General features: G+C 38.3%; 1 protein-coding gene across 4 annotated transcripts in view; it reads right to left on the bottom strand.

Annotated features, from left to right (window-relative positions):
• LOC130930722 (zinc finger protein DPF3-like) overlaps positions 1–16,393 on the bottom strand; it is a 64,481-nt gene extending 48,088 nt beyond the window's left edge. For all 4 annotated transcript variants that reach the window (XM_057858773.1, XM_057858772.1, XM_057858774.1 and 1 more), the window contains exon 1: positions 16,300–16,393. In XM_057858773.1, the coding sequence (XP_057714756.1) occupies positions 16,300–16,331 (32 nt within the window). In that variant the 5' untranslated portion in view covers positions 16,332–16,393. The remainder of the gene's footprint in view (positions 1–16,299) is intronic.
• Positions 16,394–17,255: the final 862 nt, after the last annotated feature.

A 17,255-nucleotide genomic window follows, 5' to 3' on the forward strand; every position in this document is an offset into this window, starting at 1 on the left:
TTAAACCAATCTTAGGCGGCTTGTCGAGATATTGACTTGCTGGCATTTGATAGTCTGTATATCCCTTTGTTGCAAGTTGCAACATTGCCTTTTTATTTTTCGTTTGTCTACCTCTCTCCATAGTTTTCCCTCGTTTTTTTTTTTTTTTTTTTTTTTTTAATCGATCTCGACCTACTGTTACGGACCCTTTTTGTGTCTGCCTTTTTGCGATCGCTTGTTTTTTTTTGTGTGTTCAATAAACCTGTTTATGCAATCCCTATATTATTGTTGTCTGTTTGATGTCTGAAGTGAGCCGCGTGTTGTAATTCCGTTGAGCCAACAGACAACGCATGAGGGTTTCGTTTGGTTAATGAGGAAAATCAAGACCAACGTCACGCAGAAGTATAGTCCTGTGTAGTGCTGCAACGATTAATCGAGTAACTCGAGTAATTCGATTATAAAAAAGCTTCGAATCAAACATTGCTGCTTCGAGTATTAGTTTAATTAGAGTGGCCTTGTGATGGTTTGTTTTGAAACCTAGGTGGATAGATACACTGCCCTCTAGTGGAAACAGTGAATGTGACATAACTCATGTAACATGGCTGAATCCAGATGCTCCCTATTAAGACCAACATTAAGTTGTAAGTTTTTGTTTTAGCTAAAAAAAATTATGCATTCGTAACTTAGTTTAGAGATATATTTAACTGTTTTTCGTAGGAATTGAACGATTTGTTAAGAGCATTGTAAAAAAAAGTTAGCATTTTATAGCATTTAAGCTAGCAGACTTTTGCTATGCAAGTTAGCCAATTGTTCTTTTGTTGTACTTAGATCCTCATTTATTTACGCCACTTTAGGCTAAGCTCATGTATTTTAATTTATTTTTAAATGAAAGTGCAATTCTGCATAGTTTGAAGAACATTTTACATCTCCTAAAATATATTCTGCAACCCATTAAATATTCCTAATCTGACTTGATTATTCGAACAAACTAGTTGATCGATTAATTGACTACTAAAATAATAACGATAACTGCAGCACTAGTCCTGTTGTCTACGCGCTCGTCTGTCGCAAGGGAAATGCGGTTTCGAATCCTGCGGGAGACTCATTTAATTACTTTTGCTGCTCGTTTTGTGAAATTTCAACAGTGCTGACCTGCTCATCACTTTTCCGCTCGGGGTCAAATTGGAACGGCAGAAATGATGAAATGTAGCTAATGTGGTAGTGCGGCAGCGCTGCTTAGTGACATCACCGCCCAGAGTGCATTGCGTCGTGAACAAGAATGGCGACCTACTACCGGTAGTTAAATTTTTGAATTCTATGAAAAAGAAAACATTAAGAAGGGTTCGGAATTGGATATCAAATTATTATGACTCATACTAACATTTATCTTTTAAGAACTACAAGTTTTTCTGTCAGTCCGTGGTTCCCTTAAAAGATGTGAATTTGAAAGTAACAACACAATACTATCAATGAATAGCAACAATTACTGCGCTTAAGAGCACTTATAAAAAGTATTTTCTAGTTTAAAGTCCAACGTCCTGCTTCAACTTTGTCCAACATTTAAGCGTTCCCACCGCTGAATGGGATTTGCCTTTGATTTCGCTTCCGAATGAAGTGCTTCTGACACAACCCAATTGCTTTTTGTCACACTTCCATAAAGCAGACGGTGCCAAAAAAAAAAAGTCACAATTTGGTGTACTTAAACGAACCTTTCACTTCGTCTGTAGCATGTGCAACGCAGCCTTCTCATCATACAGTTAGCGTGTGCATGAAATGGAACAAAACACAATCTTGTAGCCAATGTCAGGCCTCAGCAACCAGTGCATTCTTGTCAACGGTCTGCTGCCGTTACATGGTTGCACCCGTAATGTGACAATGTGTCAGTGCTCATTTTGCATGTCTCTTTGCATTTCTATTTTGTCATTCGAGGCGCTTCAGCACACACGGGACAACAACTCGCAATCTCTTATTTAGTCTAGAAAGTTTCAAAGGTGCATCGCTCATTCACAGGAAGCAGCAGCTCCCACAGCCACAGGAAACCGAAAGAAAAGAGGAAAATCAGACCATGTATTACCACAACACAGTACTACTGCAGCAGATCTGACTCAATCAAAGTAGCTATATTCTCGCCAGATAATACAGCTCCTTTTAGTTTGGTATGGTATGGTATGCAAATCCTCCCCCAAAACAAACCCACACTGTACTATTTATTTGCGGCGCTACGGTACAACTAACACAGTGCTTCTTTGCACAGGTGCAAAGCTTCTAAAGTACTGTACATCAGTACAGTGAACGGTTGAGTTGGAACCACGCCGATTATTTATGTTTGCAAATCCAAGAAGTTTACTGTGAGTTCTGGTGACATAAGCAGAATTTGTACACAATGCAGAATACTAACCTACATTAATGCAACTGTAAAGTCATAACAGTAACTTACTGATATTTTTTTCCTGGACAGACTACAACAACTTACAAAGGACTTGATAATAGTACTAGAGGTCTTGCAAGTTTATATAAAGTGCTGTATTTTACCCAAATATTCCCTGTTGAAAATGTTACAGGTCAGTGAGATATAATGACAATTATAACTTCTCACCGTAAAGGGGACAAATTGTCATTAATCGCTGCCAGAGTCATTTTTTTTACTAGAAACTAAATATATAAAAGAATAATTATAACTGTGATCTTGACATTTGCCGATTACCGGTTTCAAGGTATACAGTAGTATGAAAACACTGTTTCGAAACCGCAAAAATTTTTCGTCACACCATCCAACGGTATTAGCTTTTTTTTATGTCTCAAAAATGCAGAGAGAAATCCCTCGCTTGCAGTTGCAAGCCTCAACCCTCCCTCACCGGTTGTTGCTCAGTGTCAGTGAGTCAGCTGTGCTATACAATGGCTGGAGGAGGTGAAACTCCTGGAAATTTCCCTCCATCGAAGAAAACGAAATCGCTGGTATGGGAATACTTGGGCTACAGAAAAGTTACAGACGGCCGTGGCTTAGAGGCGGAAGGCCGAACGACATGTAAAAGATGTTTGCGGAGGATGGCTGCAGAGGAGGCAATACCTCCAATATGATTACGCATTTATACAAAATTAATGGTTGGTAAACATCGTCATGAACGTTTCTCACCAGCTACAAGATTTAACTCGAGCGTGTTTAGAGTGTCTTGCGGTGGTAAAACATTTGTTTTTTTTCATCTGGCAACTGTCGGTGTTGAGAAAGAGAATGTGTATATATGTAAACATGATACAATTCTGCTTTTTATGACAAATAAATAACCCTATTTTCATAAGCGGAGTTTAAGGAGGGGGGCAGAGGGTCCAGGCTCCCCCTGGTGGCCAAAAAGTGTCATTGCATGTAATCGACTTTCCTATATATAGTATATAAAAGTCTTAAAGCAATAAAACAAACAACAAAAAAGAATTAAATGAACAAACATATCATATGACGAGCATTTTAGACGGTCATTTGCTTTGCATATTGTTTAAAAAAAAAAATAGGGGAGGGCAATTTTATTTTTCAAATGATTTTTTTCTTTGTTTGAAAATATTTTTTTTTTTGATTGAAGCAACTTTTTGGGGGATTGAATGATTTAGACACAAATATCACACAAAAAGGATTGCTAAAATCAAATAATAAATTTTTTGAAATCATAAATTAAGTGTTCAAATACAAATACTTGAGTCTCAAATATTTTTTCGCATTCAAAAACTTTTTTTGAAATTTTTCTTTTTTTGATTGAAGTGATTTTTCTTTTGAAAATATATATTTTTTGTTTGAAGCAACTTATATTTTGATTGAATAATAAAGACACAAATGTCCTAGCCAAAATGTGGCCCAAACGCAAAACAACTTCAATCAAAAAAATTTAAAAAAGAAAAGGGAAAATAGCTTTCAAATGCATTTTTTTGAGTTTCAAATTTATTTTTGCATTCAAACACATTTTTTTTTATTGAAGTGACTTATTTTTTTTATTGAAAATATATATTTTGATTGAACTTTTTTTTTTTTTGATTGAAGCAACTTTTTTTTGGATCGTATAATGAAAACACAAATCTACCTCCATATAGCTCCGCCCAGGGGATACAATTTTTGACAGGGGTAACTACACTGGCATGACACCGGCGGGCGTACCATATTCAATGGATGACGATCTTGGCGAAAAGTATAGCTGTCCTAAGCAGCCTGATTCAGAATTCCCCTCAAGAATGATGAGAAACAAAAAAAATTGCTCATTTCAACTCATTATTATAAATATTCTTGTCAGTTAATTTTATTGCTGACAATGCGTTTTGGGGTCATCAACATGTTGTGCCCCCCCGCCGCAAAAGTCAAACTCCTCCTATGCCTATTTTTGTTCGGAAGGTAATAATGTTGTACTGTGGCTTTGGGTTTAGGCTCCTGTTCAATGGAAAAAAGGCCGTCAGAATCTCATAACGGCACATGCCTAGTGCCATCGTAAGGTGTGAGTAAACTAAAAGCATTCCTATACTATGGACAATTTACCAGTGGTGGATGAAGTACTCACTTTTTTTTTACGCAAGTAAAAGTACACATACAGGTGCAAAAAAATTGCTTAAGCAAAAATACAATTATGTAAGGAAAAAAATACTCAAGTACAAAAGTACTTGCTTTAAAATTTATAAGTAAAAGCATTTTTTCAAATAATATGAATAATAATCATATTTATAGCCTTTCCCATTTTTTTTTTTTTTTGCAACTCATTTATTTGTTCATTATAAAAAGTGATTTTTCATGGGAAAACATTTTTATTTTGCGTTTCTGGGTAAAAGGAAAACAAATTTTGACACCAAACTTTTGAACGGTAGTGTATTATCCATAAAAAAATAAGTTCAGCATCCAGTTTGATTTAACAGGTACCCAAAGAGCTGCATTCCTTCTCTTTATATTTCCATACACACGTCTAAAATGACTCTTACCATTGCAGAAAGTACTCATGGTGTGTACAGTCGCCGATCACAACTACCAATACTGTACAGACGAACTGTATCTGCAACATTATATTTAAATCAAAATCGGTGCATCCTTAATCAGTAAAGGACATATTTTACTTGTACAGCAGTGGTTCTTAACCTCACTAGTTTCACAGGCGCATCCACCGAACACTTCGGAATTAGATTTCAAATTCAATACTGCTATATCTAAGCTAGCAAGCTAAAGCAAATTCCTGTTCAAATTTCTTTACATTTTGACAGCATGTTTTTAGAAACAGATCAAAATACGACTCCACGCTGCCCGTAGGTCTGTTATACTTCTTCATATCAAGTGCGAGTCAACCTTCCACTGAGCAAACCCGTTTCTGCGACAATCCGAAGACTAGCAATTGAAAGAAATGGAATAAAACAAGGGTGTCAAACTCATTTTGTTTTGCAGGCTACATTTACGTAGGCATACTTATGTGGGCTGGACCAGTGTACTTTGGACCAATCAAGTTAACTCACTGGCTGTCATTGCCAGTACTAGATATCCACTATGCGAATGATTCGCCACTACCAGTCAAAATGAATTGGACGTCTAGCGCCATCCGTGGGACTAGAATATGAGCATTCACAGTGACTCTTTCATGTTTAAGTGAATTAGACGTCTATCGTTGTCAATGGAAGCCTAGGAGTTCATTTTATGTCAGTTCTTTGTTATTTTGGGATACTTATGGATCAGTTCCTGTACTTTTTGGGAGATTTCCAGGTTATTTCCTGTTGATTTCAGGTCATTTCTTATTTGTTTTTGGTACATGTTGAGGTCACTTTCTTGTTACTTTATTAGCAGCCATTGACTGGGAGGTGGCGAGTGAATATATGTGACTGCAGACACAAAAGGGACCAAGTACAGTAATGCACTCGATCATAAAATTTTTTTAAAAATTAATTAAAAAAAAAAAAAAAAAAAAAAAAACTCACAAATCTCCAGTTTCACTCGAATGATCACAATGGGAGTATGTCAGACGCTCAATGTGAAACATTAAAACTTTTCAGACTATCCGGGCACTTAGACTTCCATTCTCTGTGTCAAACAGCTAAACAGGACAGTTTAAAAAAAAAAAAAAAAAACATTTGGGCCGTACGTTTAACACGAATGGAATAAATGTACGTAAATTGGGGGCAAACCTGTCCAAAACCTCATCTAAAATGTCAGTTTGTATAAATTTAGCATATTAAAATGGGGCCCTGCGTCTTACTTGCCAAACCCCTGGGGTTCGATCGAACCCAGATAAGAACCATTGTTCCAGAGGTCTTATACAAAACAGTCAAATGAAAAAAATGTGATGAACTGTCCATGCTTTCTTTTGACTTTTTTTTTTTTTTTTAACTTTCTATTGACTCTTCAACATGGATCCACAGAAAGCTGGGTAATTTATGCAGCACAAAGCAACAAAATATTTTTACACCACTGTGTAACTAGTTTGTTGTGCTTTGTTCATAACCTTGAAAGTCGGGTCCATCGTGAATCACAGCACAATAAAAGTAGTTCAGCAAAACGATGAGTTTCCAGCAAAGTGGATCAGCTTCAGTTAAACAGTTTACTGCGAACGACATTGAATCCACAGCAGAGACAATACAAATAGTGCAAAAAAGTGATATTATTAAAACAGCAATCTGTGTTCTGCACGCAAAAAAACAAAACAAAAAACAAACAAAAAAAAAAACTGCGCGGCAGTCATGTCAGACAGATAACTATGAATCCTCTTGTGTCCCTGCTGGGATACAATTCAACAGGCACATGCCAAGACAACAGATCAAAGAATCCCTGCTGCAATAATAATTTTGTTTACTGCGCATTTTATAATCAAAAGTTATAAAGCTTACCAAAATATGTGGCTTGTACACTAGAATTTTTAGCACCTTAAGCACAGTTTCAAACATTCATTGGTTGAAATCGTCTCTATGTAGAAACTATTCAACAAGAAGACACATGGACATCCTCCTTGGCTACTGTCTTTATGTTCATTGCAAGACTGATTGACAAGTTGCCTAACCAATGGAGGAAGCTTAACTATATTTTTAAATATGCAACATACTACATTAATCAGATTTCAGCAATTATTGTCCACCCCCATGAACAATGACATCACACAGGTAGGGAGCAAGGTTGCAACATCACATCAAAAGCTCCATTTTAAACCATTTCCCTAAAGTGAATATTCCTAATACAGAAAAAGGTCACGCTGGTCCTCCGGAGCGACATCCAATTAGCATCAAGCACGACTAATTATAAATCTGACTGAAGTGTGAAATGAAGTCGGAAACAAAAAGCTTATAATGGCAGATTAAAACACTTCACTACTTTCACTTTGTTGTAAAATGCTATGACCAGACACAATTACTTTAAAATACCAACTTGATATGGACTACTTGTCAAAATATTAAAAGGAATAAAGGAAAAAAAAACACCTAAATGTTTGAAAAGGAACTTTTTATCACTTTTACAATCTAAACGTGTTAGAAACTTTTTTTTATTATTTCCTTTTTATGGGATTTTAAATATTTACAAAATCTTATTCTGAGACAAGTGAGACTTTTTGCTCGGATAAATTATTGTAATTTGTAAATTGTCCAATCCGATAAAACCATTTAAAAATGATATCGGACAATATCGACATCGGTTTTGGGCCAAGTTGAATTTTGCCTTCAAAGTAGGGCTGCAGCTATCGGTTATTTAAGTAATCGATTAATCTATTGACTAGTTAATTCGAATAACTGAGTAATCGGAGATGTAAAACTAAAGTAAAAAATATTTATGCATGCAATTACCATAATTCTCGGACTATAAGCCGCTACTTTTTTCCTTCATTTTGAATCATGCGGTTTATAGTCCAGTGTGGCTTATTTGTTGATTTATAGGTACCACTTTATTTGACAGCGGCGTCATAACACAGTTATAATTATGACATGACACTATCATGGGCATTACTGAATGCTTATGACTGATGTCATTAAGTGTCAACCGGCAAATTATGTCACAAACTCGATATATGTCCAGCTCGGCTCTTTTACATCCATTCAAAACTGAAATAATTTGCCAGATAACACTAAATGACATCTGTTATAAGCATTTATTAACGCTCATGACAGTGTCATATCATAATTTTGATTGTCTAATGACAGTCTTATGGCGCCACTGTCAAATAAAGTGTTACCAAATACCATCATTAGCAATAAATGAAACGACTAGAAGAGTAACTGAAGAAATAATTCGCACAGAACATGAATTTTGATTGTTATTTACATCCGTAGCGCTGCAATGCATGCTAGGAGGCATGTTGGACAACAACAGTATTGACAGCAGGTGGCAGCAGAAGTGGACTGTCTCCCCCAAGGGAGCAGTGATGGCCAAATGAAGCTTCTTGAAGCAATGAAGCAAATGGTGGTTCATTTGGTCTGATGACAGTCGTGTGATGCCGCTGTCAAATAAAGTGTTACCGGTGAATATCTTTTGATGTAAATGTCCCATAATACAGTTAATACGGCTGCGGCTTATAGTCCAGTGCGGCTTATCTATGAACAAATGTCGTTTTGGTGTCAAATTTGGAGGGTGGCGGCTTATAGTCAGGTGCGCCTTATAGTGCGACAATTACGGTATATTTATTTTGGTTTGCTAAGATTGCAATCTCAAAAGAGAGTTAAATGTGAATACAAAATAAAATTCCTGAGTGTTACTTCAAACGATGCAGAATTGCACTTTCATTTCACAAGAGCAATAAATGCATTTAAAACTAAATTTAAATATGTTAGCTTAGCCCAGTACTTCTCAAATAGTGGGGGCGCAGAGCGATGCCAAGGGTGGCGCATGTGACCTTGGGGAACATGCTTTTTTTTTTTTTTTTTTTTTGTGCCGTACTAGTATAAAGTGTACTTGCACATCCACTCAGTGGGTGGCAGTGGCGCTCTCATTTTCAAAGTGCGCGCAGTATTTTTGAAGTAAGCAAGAGCACATGGAAGAGACTCATGAAGAGCTGGAGAGCTGTGCGCCGTTTTCCGGCCGGACTCACGCAGCGACCCACTGTCTTCTCCGGTTCTCACGTGTCCACCCGAGAAGTGCCATTTTCGGCTTGGGATCGTCACGACGACCGCCCTCACCTACGGTTCTCCCCCGGCCGGCGAGAATGCGCTTTTTTCGGGCCGTTTTGCCTTTTGGTTTTGACATTTAATACAGTGGTAGATTAGGAAAGACCACTGTTTACTGTGTCTAAAAATGATTATAGCGGACAGCCGGAAGCCAAATCAATTAAGACGCCACTTAAAGACATTAGACCCCAATCTTATTGATAAGCCGCTTGGTTGTTTTTTGGCGAAAACGTGCCGAATATTGCCAACAACCGTCCCGCTTTGTCAGTAAACCAGTGAGCACTGTTAGCATGCTCAGTGCAAAATAACCCCACACCATTGCAAACTGGAGGTGATACTGTCAGCAGCGAGCAGCGAAAATAAAAACTGTCCTTCTGTCTAAAGACACTTTTTTTTTTTTTTTAATTCAGTTTTGTTTTTTCGGTCATTTTTTTTGGCATATTGTCCTCATAAGTTAATGTTTCTAATCAATGTGAATTTGTTATTATTTACTTATTTTATTTTTCAGTATCAAATGGTCAAAAATGTACCTTGAGTGTATTTTTACAGTTTGTATATGTTATGTATATGTTGTAGTATATGTTAAGTCCACGACCGCATACATCGGTATCGGGATTTTGAAATTGGACAATATCGGTTAAAAAGTCATCATCCGACAACTTTAGTAATAATACATTTTTCACATTCTTTGATTCCTTATTATTTTTATTATTATTGCGTTGTCCTCTAGTCTTAACCCCTGAAAACAACACACAGTGTGGGGTTTGTGCTTCAAAACAAGACTAATTTGCTATGAAAAAACAAATGTTGTGAAAACGGAAGGTATTAATGGGATTTTGTTAGACTCTTAACATCAAGTGGTGCTCTGAGCTGTTTGGCTGCCAACAAAATGGCGCTGATTGCACAACTAGTGATGAATGCACAGGCCACTAAACAGATTGAGTTGAGATTTTCTGCTCGATAGGAATAAATGTGAGGTGAGGGTTTTCATGTTAACGATAACCACAGAACAAAACTATAACTGTTTGCACTGATCCATACATTTTATGTTGAATTACTGCCATTGGATTGTCTCCCCCATAGTTGCACGTGTAAATTAATTAAACTAGTGAAGCAACGATTAACTCGAGTAATTCAATTAGGAAAAAAAAGATTCGAATTTTGCTGCTTCGAATATTCGTTTAATTAGAGTGGCATTGTAATGGTCTGTTTTGAAAGTGTTTGCATTTAGTTTTATTGATTTGGGTGGATACACTGCCCTCTAGTGACAACAATGAATATGACATAACTCATTTAACATGGCTGAATCCAGCTGCTCCCTGTTAAGAACAACATTAGGTAAGTATTTGTTTGAGCTAATATGTTTATGTATTTGTAATTTAGTTTTTTTTTGTGGGAATATGTGTTTGAAAGATTTGTTAAGAGCATTGTATTTAAAAAAAAAATAAAATTCATTTTATAGCATTGAAGCTAGTGGACTTTTGCTATGCAAGTTAGCCAGTTGTTGTTTGGTTGTTCTGAAATACTCATGTATTATACCATATTTAGGTTAAGCTCAGGTATTTTAATTTGTTTTCTAATGAAAGTGCAATTCTGTATAGTTTGATATATGGCTGCAACTAACGATTATTTTCATAATTGATTAATCGGATGATTAATTAAACGATTAATCGAATCTGATAAATGTCACTCTCAATTACCTTCACAATTTATTTTGACGGTGTTTTCGGCATTTTGTAAGTAGCAAAGAAGATAAAATGGATGACTATTTCGTTGACGCAGCCTTATTAAGAAGCTAGTTTAGTAAGATAGCTGAAATTTGGTAAAAATGTCCACTTGTATTTTCCAAAAAGCTGATTTTTGTACATGTACTACTTTGACTGAACAAAAATATAATGAAGAAATGATATGATAATATTTACATATGCAAAGTTATATACACTCACCGGCCACTTTATTAGGTACACCTGTCCAACTGCTCGTTAACACTTAATTTCTAATCAGCCAATCACGTAGCGGCAACTCAGAGCATTTAGGCATGTAGACATGGTTTAAGACAATCTCCTGCAGTTCAAACCAAGCATCAGTATGGAGAAGAAAGGTGATTTGAGTGACTTTGAACGTGGCATGGTTGTTGGTGCCAGAAGGGCTGGTCTTAGTATTTCTGAAACTGCTGATCTACTGGCATTTTCACGCACAACCATCTCTAGGGTTTACAGAGAATGGTCCGAAAAAGAGAAAATATCCAGTGAGCGGCAGTTCTGTGGGCGTAAAGGCCTTGTTGATGCAAGAGGTCAGAGGAGAATGGCCGGACTGGTTCGAGCTGATAGAAAGGCAACAGTGACTCAAATAACCACCCGTTACAACCAAGGTAGGCAGAAGAGCATCTCTGAATGCACAGTACGTCGAACTTTGAGGCAGATGGGTTACAGCAGCAGAAGACCACGCCGGGTACCACTCCTTTCAGCTAAGAACAGGAAACTGAGGCTACAATTTGCACAAGCTCATCGAAATTGGACAATAGAAGATTGGAAAAACGTTGCCTGGTCTGATGAGTCTGGATTTCTGCTGCGGCGTCAACAACATGAAAGCATGGATCCATCCTGCCTTGTATCAACGGTTCAGGTTGGTGGTTGTAGTGTAATGGTGTGGGGAATATTTTCTTGGCACTCTTTGGGCCCCTTGGTACCAATTGAGCATCGTTGGAACGCCACAGCCTACCTGAGTATTGTTGCTAACCATGTCCATCCCTTTATGACCACAATGTACCCAACTTCTGATGGCTACTTTCAGCAGGATAATGCGCCATGTCATAAAGCTGGAATCATCTCAGACTGGTTTCTTGAACATGACAATGAGTGCACTGTACTCAAATGGCCTCCACAGTCACCAGATCTCAATCCAATAGAGCATCTTTGGGATGTGGTGGAACGGGAGATTCGCATCATGGATGTGCAGCCGACAAATCTGCACCAACTGTGTGATGCCATCATGTCAATATGGACCAAACTCTCAGAGGAATGCTTCCAGCACCTTGTACCTAATAAATTGGCCGGTGAGTGTATTTGTCTTGTTGTTTATGTTATTTTGTAGAAGGAAAATATTATTCAGCTGTTTGGGATGTCACAAAAGCTTAAAAAAATAGCTGTGCTAAAGTCAAAGTTGTGTTTGAAATGTATGCTTTTACAAAAAGCTCAATTTCTCTGTTTTTTTCATCAGAAATTGGAAAATTGCTCAAACTAAGCTTTTTTTTTAATGCTGATTTCTAAAGAATGGAAAAAATATGAACTAACTATTTTTTCCTGCTGAAAGAAGAGAGTCTAATCTTTCTTTTGGCGGGTTCCATGTTTATATAGTAATAGAACAGAATTTTCTGTGGGCCTTGCAAAATCAGTCAAAATCCAGTAAAACGGCCGGGAGCGATGGGGGGGAAATAGGTGGGAGAGAATGACTTAATTATGATTATGTTGTGTCAGCAACATATGAGGTTATGCAGAACCCTTCTCTCTGTAAGCAGCTTCTTGCTAACATTTTTCTGGTTCTATAGTTTCCAGCAGAGTTCATTACATTTCTCACAGTTTAATTAGCGTTAACAGTACAAAACACAAACAGTAGGATTCTACTCTCTAAGCAGCTTCCTTCTTGAGTTTTGCAGGGTAGCAAGTTCACACAGTTTAATGTTATGCTAACTCTGATGCAGGTCGGACTTTCAGCAGCAAAATTTATGGTGTTTCCCACCTCCACAACATTGGTGTCTTTTTAACTCATTCACTCCCTGCCATTTTTTCACAGAATTTTCTGTGGGCCTTGCAAAATCAGTCAAAATCCAGCAAAACCGGTGCTCCGGTGAAAATGGCTTGGAGGGAATGGGTTAAATGTTCCTCAAATGTTCCTAATAGAGCACGGCAGTAAACCGAAAATTTACCGTTACCGAAATTCTTCACGATGACCGACGTAATTTTGACCATGTCGGTAAATTCAGTAATGTAATAAAACAAGAAAATATAGTCCTTTCATCCCGCTTTGACTCGGTGTTGTTGGGCTATGTTCAATCCCCTTTAAGAAAGCAGTGTGCTTACGTATGGAGTCACGTGGTTTTCAGGAGCCCAAACAAACGGACGCTTGGTAGGCTAACGCTCGCGGCTAACGCTACAAATAAACGGGATGGAGTCGGGCTTAATTTAGCTTCGCCAAACTTTCACCCGACATTAAGTAAACTCTTGGCGGGTTCCAAACGGGCTTTCACCCGCTGTCCTCCTTGGTTCTCACGATTTCAGGAGAGGATGCTTTCAGTGCTTTCTTCTGGTAGCCAAGCCACAGGCTAACGCTAGCGGCTAACAGTACAAATGAACGTGATGGAGTCGGATAGCGGCTCCAACCTTATCGAAACGGCTAAAATTAATGAGTGGACTGGGCACGGACTTCATATAGCAATCATAATGTCGCGTTATTTGGTATCGCTGTGTGATTTCTCTGTAAGCTTTCATGATGGTAAAGCACTCAGCATAAAGTATAATCCAACAGTGAAGCCTATATATAATATGACAGTTTAATGGCCACAGCTATTTTTCTGTATGTGTTTGCTTTATTCTGCCATCATAAAATCTTAAATGTTTCATTGGCATCAGAGCAATACAGCTTTAATCTGGTTGTGTCTGTGTGGGGGGTGCATGTATTAGAAAATGTTCTGGGGGAAAAAAAAAAACCTTGACGTAAACACTTGTGTTGAATAATTACGTCACAGCAGCCATTACCAATAAGTTGTCTGAAGTGCACTGTTAAAGCTGCAAGTCATTTGTGTTAGAATGACATGTTTGCACAGTCGTCATATTGATTTTTATAATGTTGTACATTTTTCAAGTCATACAAGCTGTTATAAATGTTCACACTAGAATTCTTATTGTTTACAAGATTTTTTTAATACTTAATGTTTAGACTGCACGTGCAGTTGTTAAATTGAAAGCTGGTAAATAAATTTAACGAAAAACGGTTAATTTGTATTCCATGCATTGATTCAAATTATATAACAGTCCGCTTGGGCGAATTTATCGTCATTTATCGTTAACTCACTTGCTCCCGGAAACGTATAAATACGTCCTATTTTTAAATGCTTCACTGACCCAAAAACGTATTTATACGTCTTTTGCGTTTTTTTTAATAAGAAGCATATATACCTTCCACTGTATCTGAGAAACAAAGAACAACACTCCAAGCCCATTTTAAAGCAATAAAACTGGCCACTGGAGGGGAGTAGCGCATTTTGCAAGACCAGGCAACCCGATTCAACAGCAGTGAACGGCCGGGCAGCAAGGTTGGAGCGCTGGCGGCACGATGCCAGGCGGCGCTCCGACCGAACAAAACAACAAGAGGACGCCTGAAAGGCCAGGCGTTGGACGACTACGCAAAATGAGTAAGACCCACAGTAAAGCAGCTCGCCAAGCAGACCCCGCAGAAACGCAAAAATAATCCATCTTTGTGAGACAGACAACGATGAGGGAAAAGTTTACACGGCTGACGTGGCGACAACAGCGTCATCTCGGCGACAAACCGTCATCTCTCAGTAGTCATGTGTGAATAAATTGCATCTTTGCTATCAAAAGCTCAATTTCGCTGGTTGTTCATGTTATTTTGTAAAAGGAAAACACTATTCAGATGTTTGGGATGTCACTGAAGCAAAAAATAGCCGTGTTAAAGTCAAACCTATGTTTGAAATGTATGCGTTTACAAAAAGCTCATTTTCTCCGTTTTTTTCATCAGAAATTGGAAAATTCCTCAAACTAAGCTATTTTCTAATGCTGATTTCTAAAGAATGGAAAAAGATATGAACTTAATTTTTTTTCTGCTGAAAGAAGAGAGTCTAATCTTTCTTTTGGTGGGTACCATGTTTATATAGCAATGGAAAAGAATTTTCTGCGGGCCTTGCAAAATCAGTCAAAATCCGGAAAAAACGGCCGGGAGCGAAGGGCCTTGCTCTGGTGAAAATGGCTGGGAGTGAATGAGTTAACGAGGTAAATCTGCTCAATTTATCGTGATACGTACTTAAGGCCATATCGCCCAGCCCTAGTTCCTAATCCGATTACTCGATCATTCAGATTAACTAGTTGATAGATTAATCGACTACTAAAATAATCGATAGCTGCAGCCCTAGATTCAACACCCATCCAATATGTTATGTGCACACTGAGCAGCATGCATTTGATTCCCAATCTAATCACAAGTGGAAAAGCACTGGGCAAAAAAAAAAAAAAAGGAAATGTGCACTGGCAACAATGGTAAAGGGGCGAGGTGTGGTGAGGTCCACCATGCTTCCGGCTAAGGATGGCAGGAGCAAGAAGCAGATGGTTCTCCTGCTTGTGCCCAACACTTCCTCCCTGTTGGAGCATCTCTCTGACAGATGGGCCCAGGATCCTGGACTGGACCAGGCTAATCTCTCGCACTCTTCCACTTAAAGGCACAGTGGAGCACGACTGTTTTAGTTGCACGAGGAAGATAATGATGATTGACTTACTCAGTGTGGAAATCAAGACCAGGTTTAAGAATTGCATGTGTACCATGCATGCTAACAAAGGATTATAAGGTGGAACGTTGTAGCCTTGGAGGCATAACCATGGATATTATTGCACATGGAGTTGTGGCAGAAATTTGCAGTTTTTTCCCCCCTCCCCAGTGTCTGTGCTGGCACTTGGGTCGATTTAGCCAGCAAGCATGCAAACACAAAATGCCGCCTCCGCCTCCTCCTCCTCCCTCGCCGGCTCTTGACCACGTCTGCGCTCCGACGAGCCAAAGTTGACATGTCGACAATTCGCAAAAGTAGAAAACACTCTCGGAATGTCACTTGATATTCCGTTGCGTCGCTTAACGAAAACCTACCGAGTTTAGGAAGGGAAAAAAATCGCCTCTCAATTCGTGTGAAAGCGGCGGAGAGGCACCGTGTCGACACTTTGCTTAGCTAAAGAAAAATATATAGGAGAGGAAAGGGTCATTCTACGAAGAAGCTGCTTTTGTGCTAAGCTAATGTCACGTTTGCAGGCGACACCTTTAATTCTTGTGAAAATAAAACAACTATACGGTCGCTACTTTGCCATGCAAGAAGTACACCAACATGAAATTAGACAGCCTTAGCGGCCGAACGCTCGCGGCCGTGACTCGTATGCACGAACAGCTAGCTTAACCGAGCGAGTTTGTAACAAAATAATCCATCACAATTTATCCAAAAACATCTAAATTACTTACGCTTTTAGTGGATTCTGAATGACAGCCGCCATTTTGCTACAATGTAATGCAATATCGGCGTCTTGCAGTTCTGAGGGAAACCTATGGAAACGGACCAATCAGAGCTCGGGACCAATTCGTCGACCAATAGACGTTTGGAATGCGCGGACGGGGCGTGGCTTGTTGGGGGTAAACTGTCAAAATAATTTTAAAGGGTTTTCCCTTCACTATACATTTTACACAACTCACTAAGCAACATTGAGATATGTGGCGAGAGAGCCGCAACTTTGAACGAATAGGAACACTTGTTTGTGCATTCCAGGAAGACCTAACGACGTCAGAAAACACGAACGCTGTGTTTAATTATTCATCCAAGTAATTATTAATTTATTGGCATCATCAATAAGCTTGAAGGGAATGCTTTGCCTCACTTTATCCGATGAAAAGTCCAGCAAGGCATGGAGACTTCTTTTCCTCCCACATAAGACTGCTGTTTGTCCAAGGGCGTAGGTGTTCATGGGGAAGGTAACACAACCAACTTTTCAGGATGCTCAAATTGTCCCCACCAACCTTTAAGCAACCTTATATGCATTTTATAATTAGTTCAGTTATACAGTTAACTTAGATTGTCTTCCCATATGTTGTAAGGATAGAACTGACCCTGCCATTATGAAGTCAATTATTGTCATTATTAGAGATGACCCGATCGATCGGGATGCCGAACGATCTGGTCCGATCACGTCATTTTCAAAGTATCGGAATCGGCAAAAAAATATTGGCCATGCCTTTTTTTTAATATATATATATATATATATATTCTAGGGCTGTCAAACGATTAAAATTTTTAATCGAGTTAATTACAGCTTAAAAATTAATTAATCGTAATTAATCGCAATTAATCGCAATTCAAACCATCTATAAAATATGCCATATTTTTCTGTAAATTATTGTTGGAATGGAAAGATAAGACACAAGAT

Source organism: Corythoichthys intestinalis, chromosome 15 (assembly GCF_030265065.1).
Source record: "Corythoichthys intestinalis isolate RoL2023-P3 chromosome 15, ASM3026506v1, whole genome shotgun sequence".
NCBI classification, from domain to species: domain Eukaryota; kingdom Metazoa; phylum Chordata; class Actinopteri; order Syngnathiformes; family Syngnathidae; genus Corythoichthys; species Corythoichthys intestinalis.